The sequence below is a fragment of the Scaptodrosophila lebanonensis genome, unplaced genomic scaffold (assembly GCF_003285725.1).
Source record: "Scaptodrosophila lebanonensis strain 11010-0011.00,11010-0021.00 unplaced genomic scaffold, SlebRS2 tig00000024-arrow-pilon, whole genome shotgun sequence".
Classification (NCBI taxonomy): domain Eukaryota; kingdom Metazoa; phylum Arthropoda; class Insecta; order Diptera; family Drosophilidae; genus Scaptodrosophila; species Scaptodrosophila lebanonensis.
This window is the reverse complement of record NW_022060538.1, coordinates 14,933,470-14,946,128: the sequence shown is the minus strand read 5'-3', so window position 1 is coordinate 14,946,128 and position 12,659 is coordinate 14,933,470. Positions and strand designations below refer to the sequence as shown.

Sequence of the window (12,659 nt, the reverse complement as noted above, 5' to 3'; positions counted from 1 at the left end):
GCACTGCAAATGTTAATGAAAAGGTGACGGGCGGGAGCAGAATGCACAATAAGCCACTACCCATATAGAGAGTGGGAGAGAGAAAGGGAGAGAAGGAGACAACTTTAAGGCAAGTCATTAGTGAAAAACAAAAGCAACAGCAACAACGACTGCGATGACATGTGATTAGGGGCTGGATTGTACTCTCACACATGTATGTATGTGTGTATGTATGTATGTATGTATGTATGTATGTATGTATGTATGTACATACTCGTATGTGGTTCAATGTACGCCCAAAAGTAAATAGGCAATCATTTCAGCAACTGCCACCGACTACGCCGCGGTGCACACCAATGCGTCAAGGTAGGTCAGGGTGTTGGGGTGATGAGAGGTGGGTTGCCAGAGCGTCAAGCCCCCTAACTCTATTCGCATTTTGATGTTGGTCACGCAGGCGCACAGTGGAAGAAGCCAAAACTATAGAAGAGAACCGCTATTTGAAGCTATGGCTACTAGGAAAAGTTTCTCATAGTGCCCAGCAACTAAATATTCTTTCACAGAACTCGGCTATCGCTATCATTCCCAGAAAATGGTTACCAAGCTGCCCCAAAGATAACGATGTGGATTAATGTTGATATCTCCAGTTAGTGCGGTATGTTGTTGATGAACTCTTCTTCAAAAGACATTTTTTTTCTTTTTATTTAACTCCAATGTATCCAAAAATGTTCTTTGAATTTGTCTTTTTTGTAAAGAAAATATTAAATCGTACTTGAGTTGCTACCCGTCTAAAAACGTTAGCTTTAGGGCGCCTTCCATTCTTAACAGAACTTGGATCTTTCAGTTTTGCATGCATTATTGCATTTTATATATATACTTGATTGTTTATATGCCGCCCTATTAGATATTCGTATTGGTCTATTGGTCCGCTGTGAGCTGAATTCATTATTTTCATATTGAAACAAAAAACTAAAATGGAATGAAAATCGAAAAAGTCCATTAAGGAGTAATTTATAAATATAATAATTTATTTGGAAAAAATGAGAAAAATCGGAAAAGAAATTCGGTTTATCCAATGACATATGTACATACGTACTTCCATTTATATATATACTATATATGTATCAATATTGTATTTTTTGAAGTATAGTGTATTATGACAAACATATTTACATCTTTATTTTCTTTAGAAGGACTTATTGTACACCTCACATAACAGTATGCATATGGTGATAAGATATTTCAATTATTACGGTCTTAAATCTAGCAGCACTGTAGTATATACATAGATGCCTAGAAACGATATGACTTTAAAAAAAGATTTTGTACAAAAAGCTTTGGGTTATGAAGATATTAGAATCAAATGGAATAAACAGAACACTATATTGTATGTACTATACTTATATGGTGACCATGATAAGATATTTCAACCTGATTCAATCAATTAGGATTTGAATCTTGTATGTCAGATCCCTCTATCTCTAAATATCTGTCTTACAAACAACATGACTTAAAAAGAGATTTTGTACGAAAAACTTTTGGATTTTTTTGTAAGCAAATGGAATAAACAGAACACTACATTGTATGTATCTATGATAGGTTATAATCAATTCGGTTTTAAATCTAGCTTGTCAGATCTCTATGGTATACAGCTGCCTTACAAACGCTATGACTTAATAAGAGATTTTGTACGAAAAACTTTTGGTTTTTCAAATGGAATAAACAGAATACTATATTGTTGTCATAACTGGAATAAAGATTTTGTCACAGAGGAGAGTAAAGGGCATACCTTCAGATAACTTCTTATGTATTCTGGCAGCATACTCGCATTATTATCTTTAATTTGCCAAACTTTTGCAGCTTCGGCTTTCACTCTTGGCACTCCACAGTTGCGGCGTATGTTCGAAAATCTGCCGTTTCTTTTTCAGATTCATTCCACTGTAAGGAATGCTACTACCACATCGGTACCTACGAGTATATATGTATGCCCAGTGGCTTGCATGTAGCGCTGCACGCACTTTGAGCCACTGAGCAAACAAACATTCGCCTACTGCCCCTGCTCCCCCTATTTCACGAACCCCCCCTTCCCCACCTCCTATGCCTGCTGAAGCTCTTCTTCTACACTTTTTCGGTTATGACTGACTGATTTCTGTTGAAACTTTGGCGTCTGCTGCCACGCATGAATTACAATTTTCGTGGCAGTAACGAAAACAGCACACAGCCACATATCATCATATGTTAACACACACACACACGCACACACACACACACGCACACTCACGCAATTAGCACTTTTTCAAAATAAGTGCAGCATATTTTTGTTTTCTTACTACGTTCGTGTTCTTTATTTTGCAAATGGTCGGTCGGTCCGTCGGCATTTCAAGTGTTTAGCTGATAAGCTGAAAAAAAGAAACGTCTGCCTTGAGGTAGGAGCTTGAACTCGCAGTCACTGCTCTGCTCCCTTCTCCACCCGAGCACCCTTGGCAAGCGCTAATTCCTGGTACGAGTAGCAGGCAGTTCTTCTCTTATTGTCTTTTGCGCACAGCCGGCCTAAAAGTGACAACAACACGAGTGAGCAAAATCGCAAAAACCACGCAAAGTCCTCCATAAATTCGATAACAAAGTTTGCTCAAAAATTGTGCCCATACTACTCGTATAAGGCGGGCAAATCCCGAAAGCAATGTTTATTTACGCACACCAACAACATTCCGGCGACTCGTGCTTAAGTCTTAAGATAAATTTTTATTTTTTATTTTTTCATTTGGCAAATAAAATAAAAATGCGTTGAGCTCGAATGTGCTTAGCAGACAGTTGGGTTGAAACGATCATTAATCTCTCTACGCCACACAAGAATTATGGAAGATCTCTTAGAAAAGAGTTACATTTTTACTTGAAAAGTGTCTTTCCACAATGAATTTTGGTTGGCTATAAGAACTCTGTTTCTGCACATGTTTGTGAAGCATTCCCGGCTCTCTGCTTCTTGAATACATTCAAAAACTATTGACTTACGATTCTCAGAAAGAACACCTTAGCATTTCCGCAAGAAATAAGACAACCTAACTTAATTTTACAAAAACACATTTACATATAAGCTGAAAGTACAAAAATTCACAGCGATCTGAACATTGAGTGTGCAACGCAATAATTGTCCGAACAGGTCATACCCGACCACAGAAGAAGTAAATACATATCTGTGTGTGTAGTTATCGCAAGTTTCTTCGAAATTCCCCGCCTCTGGGCGGCAGTGGGGGACGAAGTAATGAACGCACCAGAGGCCAATCGACAGACATTAAGTGCGACACAAAGTAGAAGTGCTGAAAAGTTTATTGCACTGTGCGTGATGTCTGACTTTTGCTAAAGCAAATATTGTTTAATAACATTTTTAAAAATAAAATTTACTGATTACACGCAGAAAAGCAGCGGCAGTGGCAAAAACAACGCTCGCCGCAACGACAATGCCCCCAAGTTGTCAACAATGGCGCATACGTCGCCTCGGCCCTACCCCAAGACAAAATAATTTGTGCTTGCTTGCAGAGAACGAAGCACTTGACGCGACTGTGCCTGTTTACTTTTGATAGCCAGAGAGAGAGAGAGAGAGAGAAAAAGAGAAAAAAGGGAAAAGCATACAAAGAGAAACAAAATTAATTTTCCTACAGCTGCGCAATTGGAATGAGTCCTCTGTCGATCAGATGCATTACCTCCATCATCATGACCAGCATTAGAGTTGTCTGGAAGGAGTCCCGGATATTTAGAAACCATCGGCGATGCAACAGCTCCCTCTTGTTCGGCTGCATCGAGTCAGCGAGCACGTCCTGTATAAAGCAATCAGTGTAGCCATAAGGATATAGCACGCTCACAGCAATACGCCAGAAAAGTATAAAAAATATGCTCGGACTGCTGGAAGAGTTGGAACAGGGAATCAGCAGATCTTTTGCTGCAAAAACTTAAATAGACATCGAACTTACGGCATCCTCTTACTGCCTTGTAAAGACGTTAAACTTTCAATTTTTTTGTTAATGATTTTTCAAATAAGCCTACTGCTTTCTAAGCAAACGTAATGATCCTGATTTCCATGTAATACATTCCCAGCCCATGTCTAGGATATAGTGTGCCAACGACCTATATTTAATTGCCCATCTAAACACCACCAGAAGAAGAAGAACTTTTTACCCCCAAACTATACACTCTTTTCCTCAAATTTTTTCCCCTTAACACTCGGCTTACGTCCATCGCGACCAAATCTGTAAAATATGTTGTTATTGTTGCCATAAAGTCAGTGCTGATTGCACAAAATGGGGAGGAAAAGTTATAGAACCGTTCGACAATTATCTCAAAACTAATTGAGTTATTTTTTGTTTTTTTCAAAAGCCTTAACCGCGATATTACGCCACTATTGCTGCAAAATTCCTCAAAGCACAATCAAATTTTGCACCCGTTATCTGTTCATAGCTCTCTACTTACTTTTTGGGTTAGATTAGGTTAAGCTAGCCAGATATGGCACAGGTGTTAACAACGTTTTGTGATCGGCCAGAAAGGGTAGGGCCCGTAGGCAGCAATATGCTAAGACTGCCGAGAGCTGGACAGTAACGCTCTCTTCCTTTTCTTTGTCATCAAATTTAAGGCAACTCGATTTATCGTAAAAGAATCTATAAGAAGTTTACGCAGAAGTACCGCTTTGCGTAATTTTTTTTCATTTTCATTTATTTTTTATAGCTTACCAAAACTTCTAAAATTGTATCAGGGATATCTGTATCGGATAAAATGGCATATAACCGGGTTTTATTTGCGCTTTTGATGTTCTACCCATTACGAATATTTTTTCAAACAATTCTCAATTACCGCCCAGCAAACTTTGAATATTTACATATACTTGTATATAATATTGGGACTGATTTTAGAATATTCAACAAAGTCTGTCACTTTTGGGATCAGTCTATACTTGCCGTAAATATTAATAGTAAATCCCAAATGAACTTTGAAAGCCTTCACAAGTGATAAGTTGATAACAACTATGCTTTAAATAATAGAACAATAAAGCTGTACAATATCAACAAAACAATTTCCGACTCTTTCTTTGTGCTTTTAATTGTACAAATTTTATTTGAAACGTGATGAGCAACTTGTCCAAATAAATATATAGCACATTGTTGTATTTTACTATCTCTCATGCCTATTGAAATAATTTTAAAAACATACTTCCAGTGGTATTTATAGAAGAATTCATACACATATTTCACCAAAAATGTACAATCCTACACATTTTTTTGAACTTGGAATTTGTTATTGAAGTTTGTTATTTTAAAACAAGAAAGGAATGCTAAAGTCGAGCAGGCTCAACTCTTAAATACCCTGTACCACCCCACAAAAAAGTAATTTAATTAATTAATTCATTAAATTAAATTAATTAACTAAATAAATTTAATTAATTAACTAAATATTAACTAATTAAATATAAAATATTCCATGCATGCATACATACATTTACATTTACATCAGAATCGTGCCTTATGCGTGTTTGTGTACTTGTACATATGTATGTATGTGTGCATTGGGCCTGGTTATATGGCTATAACTTTCTTTCCGATCATTTTATCATAATGAAACTTGGTATTCTTGGTATAATGTGACTACCAAATTTTAGCTCAAAATTCCAAGAATTACGGGAGTTATAGAAAATCAGTAATAGGGGGGGAGTGGGGGGGGGCGGATCAGAAAAAATTAACAAACTCGTCCTTTCTCGGTCTCAGGAGAATCTGTATACCAAGTTTGGTTATTCTAGCTCTTATACTTTCGGAGATCCTTGCGTTCATACAGACAGACAGACAGACAGACGGACAGACGGACATGGCTATATCGACTCGGCTTGTCATGCTGATCAAGAATATATATACTTTGTGGGGTCTACCAAGCCTCCTTCTGTGTGTTCCATGTGCACTCGCACAAAACTAATACACCCTTGTACCCTTTGGGTACAGGGTATAAATATGTATTTATATTAATAAATACAAAAGGTAAAAAACGTTTGTATAACTTATTTTGTGCAGTGTTGAGCCTGCATGATATAATGAACAATACTCCACTGCACATGATTTGTTCACTAAAACATTATTTACAACTGCAGTTATATATAAAGAAAATAATTTACTAGATTAAAAACACTCTTTAATGTTGGACAGTGTAATTTTTTACTTTTTTCTCAGCTAACGACTGCAAGGTTCGAGACTTGACTGCGTTCAGCGGTCTAATTTAGTGGAGACGTTAACCCACCAGGCCACTAATATAGCAGGCAGCTTTTATTTGAATGCGACCAACGTAGTGGAACAGACCCCTACATTCTACACTCAGAAAAATACATGTTAAGGATCGCCTTAAACTTAAAATGCCGTTAATTTTAGATTTTTAAACTACTTTTGGGAAATATTTGTATTAATTTAGAAATCGCTGTCCTGATTCCAAAATCTGTCGATGTAAACAAAATTGTAGGTTCAATCAACACAGAGAAACCAAATATTTTAAACTTTAGAATGATGTTCACAATTGTAATGGAATGCGTTTCCCACTTTGCAGACAATATTAAGTCACTTTTTACATCGTAGGTTGACGACAATTTAGTAAATTCTAGGGCTTTAATTAAAGTGTTTATTTATTTATTTATTTATTGTTTTTGCTGCGGGATCGTGGCTGCGCGACAGATTGACACTTATTAGATATGAGCCCACTTTCACAGAACTTATAAAAACTGCAAGTAATTTTGAAATCATGCCTTTTGCGAATGGTAGAGCCGTGATTCGAACCGAGTCATACTCAGAAAGAAAAGGGAACTCACATTAGGGGATTTCTTGTAGCTCGATGAGCTATGAAAGGCCTTGCATATATGTATGTATGCATTTACAGTGAATACAGCGAATGGTAGAGCCGTGATTCGAACCGAGTCATACTCAAAAAGAAAAGGGAACTCACATCAGGGATTTTCTTGTAGCTCGTTGAGCTACATATGTTTTGTGTGTACTTCCGAATTGGTTAGCCACCAATAACCCTGGGTCTACTTTAAATTTTGTGAAACTTTCTAGTTGTATGTATTATGTATGTATGTATGTATTTACAGTGAAAACTCCCTTGATGGACGCCTCTTTTATCCGGAAACTTTTTCTAAAACATTCGATAGCTGTATAAAGTATTTAAGTATCCCCTTAAGCGGACACACGACACTCCCCTTGGGCGGACAAAAATTGGCCTGCCAAGAGAGTTTTCAGTGTATAAGTATTTATTGTGTGTAACCACCCATCATAACATAAACATTGAATACGTCTAAGCCTTAGAGAAAATGTTGAGTATAAAATAGTCTTCAGTTGAAAATCTATCACAATATTTATTTTGAACAGATAAGCAGGGTTGACCAGGGCCCACATAAGATGTCGACATCATCGCCTTCTAGCCCCAGAACGGAATACAAATTGTGGAAGCTGTCCAAATAGGACTGCTTGCAATCTAGACTCAACTGTCCGTAGGCGCACCAGCCGCTGGCCCACAGACGACCACAACGCCGCAGCAGCCACGTGTGACGCGAGCCGGCAAAGACCCGAACGGGTGGGCAGTTATCGTCGACAGAATCCTGGTCACTGCTTTTATCGCCAGAGGAGCAGCAGAGGGGCAAATCATGCAACTGGGGCAGTGGGTAGACAGTGGGCTCCTTTAGCACTGAATCGCGCTTCAAGACTCGCAGACCCAGCTGGCCATTGCAGTTGAAGCCCCACGTGTAGAGGTCACCAAAAGCCGATATGGCCGCACTATGCCAACCACCGGCTGCGATGTGTGTTATCTAGAGGCCATAGACGAAATGTATGGTGCCGTTATTTGCACAATGATAAGAAGTAAGAATCACGGCTACTCTACCTTAACGCCTGCCAACGATTCGAGCAACTGGGGCGTCTCCTCCACCCGCAACGTTGCCTGTCCCAATTGGCCTCGTCTGCGAATTTTAACGAGAGTGTGTCAATAGGCATGTCAAGTTTGCTTAGCAGATGCCACCTACAGCCCATTTCCCCAGCCGTAGACATCGCCATTGGCATTGAGGAGGAGCGCATGCTCATGGCCGCAGACCAACTGTTGCACACGCCACGCACGAGGTTCGGGGAACTGATGCAGATAGCTGGGTATGCTCCACACGCCATTGCGCTCGCTGATGGCCACATTGATGTGTGTGCCGCAGGCTATGTGGCTAATGATGGGTGCATCGCCGGAAGCTTCGGTTTTGACTTGCCCAAATATATTTCGCTTCTGTGGGCGCGTCGCAGGCACTGCCTCCAATCTCAGCTCCTGCAACGTTGCCTGCAATTTTGCGGGCAGCTTGTGAAGACTGCCATCGTCCAGCAGCACTAAACAAAATGTTTCGCCAGCTGCTAGCGCTTTAATAGATGCGGGCGCCTGCACCTGCAGACATTCTCCCACCTTCTCCTCCAACAGGCCCTGCAACCAAATTGTACTTCCCAAAGCGTAGGCCGTATACCTCCAGCTGAGCGCAATTAAAAAATTCCCGCTCAATGCTGTTGGTGGTGGTGTTATTTCTAAAACAGGATTTACTTAGTATACATGCATGTAAGCATATCTGTGATAGAGAAGCGCTTTGTCTCAATTAATCGACATACCCCGAAAGCCGAGCGGGTGCCTCTCCTCGCTGTCCGCACATTTGTAAGCATGCTGTCCGAAAGCATTGAAGCCCGTAAATAGCCACTGTCGCATCTTTCAACGCTTTCAACGCTTCCACCGCTGCCGCTGCCGCTGCTATACCGCTTCCGCGAACGCTTTGCCGTCTCTTTACACGCGTCGCTGACTCGGACTCTGTTGCTCTATTTACGAGTCGTCGCCGTGGAGATGCCTACATATATGTGTACTATACTATATAGACGCTTGTTTTTTGAGCTTGTTGTCGAGTTGGCGGGTTGTTTAGTTTGTGAGCAGCCTTGCGCCTGTAATGTTGTCGTTCTCAGTGCTTTCGTTTTTGTAACCGTTTATCGTGCGCGTGTGCTTTCGTCCAACTTACCCGATCTGCACGATCTGCTCTGCCTTGAATATGGTAAAGTATCGTGTTGCATATGCTCGTGTCGTCTTTCAACTTTTCTGATTTGTTTTATCAGTGAGTTTTCAACAAATTCATTGTTTAACCCAAAGTGTTTGTTTTCAAATTGTCAATTGCCATGGAAACCGCTGCGAATAGAACTGAATTGCCAGTTCGTTCCGCTTCAGGCGCCGGAACTAGCCAGGCGCAAGTGAACTAGTGTTCCGAGCTCATTATACAGCACTGTTACGAAAAGCGCGCCAACTGAAAAGACTGCTTGGAAATACACTACAAAGTCAATCGTATTCGTTTAAATGTATTTAAATTTATCAGTCAAATAAAATGAATACTTTTAATCAATTAATCTATTTGAATACATTATATTCACATAATTAATTATAAAAATTTGCTTACAAAAATTTAATCAAAATCATCATTTAAGAACAGAAATTTAATCTGCCCGCAATTGCTCCATTTATTAAAAAAAATTATGTATCTATTTGGATTTATTATACTACATACAACAATCTATTAAATACCTAAATGTTTAATTAGTCAGCTAAATTAGCTGATTAATTATTTTTCATTTCTAAATGATATGCAATTAGTGTTTGGATTTAGTAGAACGAAATTCTTTTATGATTTTTTTTATATGGGTAGCATAAGCACAAATTCTTGGTCTTAAGCTTCACAATAAAGTTCAGAGTTTGTCTTATATTCCGTCAATGTCCTGCCTGACAACGTTATGAAAAATCTATCCAAAATATTTTTGATTGTAATAAAATTATTTGAATGACAGCTCCGTTTTCGCTCGTTGCTAGCACCTATTCTTTTTTAACAATAATTTTTGTAGAATACCATTTGATTTCTTGATTTATTTGAATACTGTCAAAAATATTAATTCCATCAATAAATATTTGATAAAACGATATTATTTTAGCTATTTTATCCATTTTAAAGTCATTTTGAGATCCTTAATATTTTTCAACTGGACTTAAAGCTCGACTTCTTGCCATTATAATCAAATGCTTAACTGACTTGCTTCTGTCTGTTGCAGGGTTTACTGTCATTGCTCCGAAAGTTACGTCCTAATCCCGATAAAGAGGCGCGCATACTGCTGCTCGGCTTGGACAATGCGGGCAAGACCACCATACTCAAACAATTGGCATCAGAGGATATTACAACAGTATACAAGAAATTTCACATTTCAATTATTTTAGTATTAACTCGACTCTCTACTCAAGGTGACACCCACGGCAGGCTTCAACATCAAATCCGTGGCTGCCGATGGCTTCAAATTGAATGTCTGGGACATTGGCGGTCAGTGGAAGATACGACCATATTGGAAGAACTATTTTGCCAATACAGATGTATTAGTAAGTTGTTTTAGTTGGCTTTATTTATGATTCTAAATGGCAAGTTCTGCTTTTACAGATCTATGTAATTGACTGCACAGATCGAACCCGGCTTTCCGAAGCAGGCAGCGAACTCTTTGAAATGTTGTTGGACAATCGCTTGAAGCAGGTGCCTTTGCTAGTTTTTGCGAACAAACAGGACCTGCCCGAGGCTATGAGCGCCTCCGAGGTGGCCGAAGCGATGGGTCTGGTGCGATTGGAGGAGCGTTCCTGGGAGATTAAGGCCTGCACCGCAGTTGACGGCACTGGGCTAAAGGAGGGGATGGATTGGGTGTGCAAGAATATGAAAAAATAGAGTGTGCCCTTTTCAAAAAGTTAGCTAATATGTGTTTTGTTATAAGTATGTAGCTATGTATTGCACCACAAGCGCCTCGAAGCAAATAAAGCTCGATTCTCTAGTTACATTTGTAAGCTTTGGTTAATCAGTCAAACTCGTTTATTATATTATACACGCATAATGTGCCTATGCTACGTATTTAAAAGCCTTGGCTATCTAGCTCGCACTCTGCTCTCCAGGTCCGCGAAAGAGCTGCGTCTATTGGTCTTGGGGCTCGATAATGCGGGCAAGACCACTTTAGTAGCACGTCTAGGTCCAAAGGCAGAGGGAGTTGTAAGTTCACATCGACCTCTTTCAGTATTTTAGGGAATAACACTCGCCCTGTAGCGCATCAGATCTGTTGTGGGCGGCTCATCGAAAGAAATTGTAATCAACCGGAAAAAATTGCGCTTCTTGGACTTGAGCGGTCAGTGGGGAAGGCGTCAGATCTGGCGCAATTATTACGGCTCCGCAAATGCCTTGGTATGTGTGTGTTTAAACAAAGGTCTAACCTAACTGCCACTAATCTTAGAGGGTCTTAGATTTATGTTATTGATAGCACCGATGCACAGCGTCTGGGCGAGGCTCGCAGCGAACTATTTGATATATTGTTGGACAAACGCTTGGAAAATACACCTCTATTAATTATGTCGAATAAACAAGATCAGGTTGGTGCAATGCCCACTTCAGATGTGACGAATTCATTGGGTCTAACCCGCTTTGAAAGGCGCAATTGGCTTATACAGGACTGCTCTGCCTTAACGGGCAATGGTGTAGAGGTGGGTACAATTGTTACGCAACTGGTTGTCGTTTGAGTCACATTTAAAGGCGAAAAGCTAAGCCATTTCTGGAAAAAACATTTTTTATACCCTGTACCCGTAGGGTAAAAAGGGTATATTAGGTTTGTGCAAAGTATGTAACATGCAGAAGGAAGCATCTCCGACCCCACAAAGTATATATATTCTTGATCAGCATGACGAAAGAAATCGATCTAGACATGTCCGTCCGTCTGTCTGTCCGTCTGTCCGTCCGTCTGGATGAACGCGAGGATCTCAGAAACTATAAAAGCTAGAATAACCAAAGTTGGCATCCAGATTCTCCTAGGTCCGAGAAAGGACGAGTTTATTTTATTTTTTGGAATTTTCCCCCCTTCCCCCGCTACAGAATTTCGTCAATAGCGTCCACATTTCAAATGCTACCTAAACCAAACTTTGCACACATAATTTATATATAATTGTCTACTTTTGTTCAAAATTTTATTCAATTCGGTCAATTCTGAGAAAAGTTATTAGCGAAACAAATTCTCTACAGTACAACCCCCACAAACTGCAGCAACGAGTTCGCTCTTCTTCTTCCTCTTTTTGCTGCTGCTATGGGCGCATATAACTCAGTGACGGAAGTTTACCTGGGTACAGGGTATTACACTGTCGGGCTTGCTCGACTGTAGCGTTCTCTCTTGTTTAATTCTAGAAATAATGGGAAAAAAAATGTAGTGTCGATTGAATAGATTGAATCAATTTAGATAGAAAGGGGATTACATAATTTAATGTGAAGCTACTATCGTCGAATGGCCGAAAAGACGCTCTATAATTAAATTAAATATTATTTTAGCACACTCCAGTTGTGCTATATCTTTATGGTGTCTACAAAGCTGATTAGGTATTTAGTAGTAATTTTTCTTAATTTTGAAATTGCAGCAAGCAATGGACTGGATATATCGAACGATAAAAGTTGAAAGAGAACCAACTAGTGTCGAGAGCAAGCGAATCTGGCGCGTTAGCAAGAAGCGTCGTAAATTCAAGTATTGGGAAGATAGTAATCCATTTTAGTCTTTTGATTTTTCAAATAAAATAGTATACTTTGGCCAAACACTCATACATCCAGTCATTTATTCATA

The 12,659-nt window shown here is 39.4% G+C and overlaps 4 protein-coding genes across 5 annotated transcripts; 2 read left to right on the top strand and 2 right to left on the bottom strand.

Annotated features, from left to right (window-relative positions):
* Nucleotides 1-2,415: 2,415 nt before the first annotated feature.
* LOC115621647 lies at nucleotides 2,416-3,966 on the bottom strand. Of its 2 annotated transcripts, none has more exons than XM_030515347.1 (3): nucleotides 3,942-3,966; nucleotides 3,675-3,873; nucleotides 2,416-2,526 (listed from the first exon to the last, which is right to left on the bottom strand). In XM_030515347.1, exons 1-3 carry the CDS (start codon nucleotides 3,944-3,946, stop codon nucleotides 2,467-2,469), a joined length of 264 nt encoding a protein of 87 aa, XP_030371207.1. In that variant the 5' UTR covers nucleotides 3,947-3,966; the 3' UTR covers nucleotides 2,416-2,466. The 2 variants fall into 2 exon arrangements, with proteins under 2 accessions (XP_030371207.1, XP_030371208.1); XM_030515348.1 differs by having other exon boundaries at nucleotides 3,675-3,870; nucleotides 3,942-3,962.
* A 3,349-nt stretch (nucleotides 3,967-7,315) lies between these two features.
* LOC115621140 (RCC1 domain-containing protein 1) lies at nucleotides 7,316-9,157 on the bottom strand. The gene is made up of 5 exons (XM_030514697.1): nucleotides 9,017-9,157; nucleotides 8,622-8,942; nucleotides 8,009-8,540; nucleotides 7,870-7,945; nucleotides 7,316-7,795 (listed from the first exon to the last, which is right to left on the bottom strand). The coding sequence occupies exons 2-5, from the start codon at nucleotides 8,713-8,715 to the stop codon at nucleotides 7,346-7,348; spliced, it is 1,152 nt and encodes a 383-aa protein (XP_030370557.1). The 5' UTR covers nucleotides 8,716-8,942; nucleotides 9,017-9,157; the 3' UTR covers nucleotides 7,316-7,345.
* LOC115621141 (ADP-ribosylation factor-like protein 3) lies at nucleotides 8,929-10,868 on the top strand. Its single transcript, XM_030514698.1, has 4 exons — nucleotides 8,929-9,049; nucleotides 10,089-10,217; nucleotides 10,276-10,407; nucleotides 10,466-10,868. Exons 1-4 carry the CDS (start codon nucleotides 9,047-9,049, stop codon nucleotides 10,739-10,741), a joined length of 540 nt encoding a protein of 179 aa, XP_030370558.1. The 5' UTR covers nucleotides 8,929-9,046; the 3' UTR covers nucleotides 10,742-10,868.
* Nucleotides 10,869-10,903: 35 nt separating this feature from the next.
* On the top strand, nucleotides 10,904-12,633 carry LOC115620343 (ADP-ribosylation factor-like protein 3). The gene is made up of 4 exons (XM_030513544.1): nucleotides 10,904-11,056; nucleotides 11,111-11,245; nucleotides 11,305-11,541; nucleotides 12,460-12,633. The coding sequence occupies exons 1-4, from the start codon at nucleotides 10,904-10,906 to the stop codon at nucleotides 12,589-12,591; spliced, it is 657 nt and encodes a 218-aa protein (XP_030369404.1). The 3' UTR covers nucleotides 12,592-12,633.
* The last annotated feature ends 26 nt before the right edge of the window (nucleotides 12,634-12,659 follow it).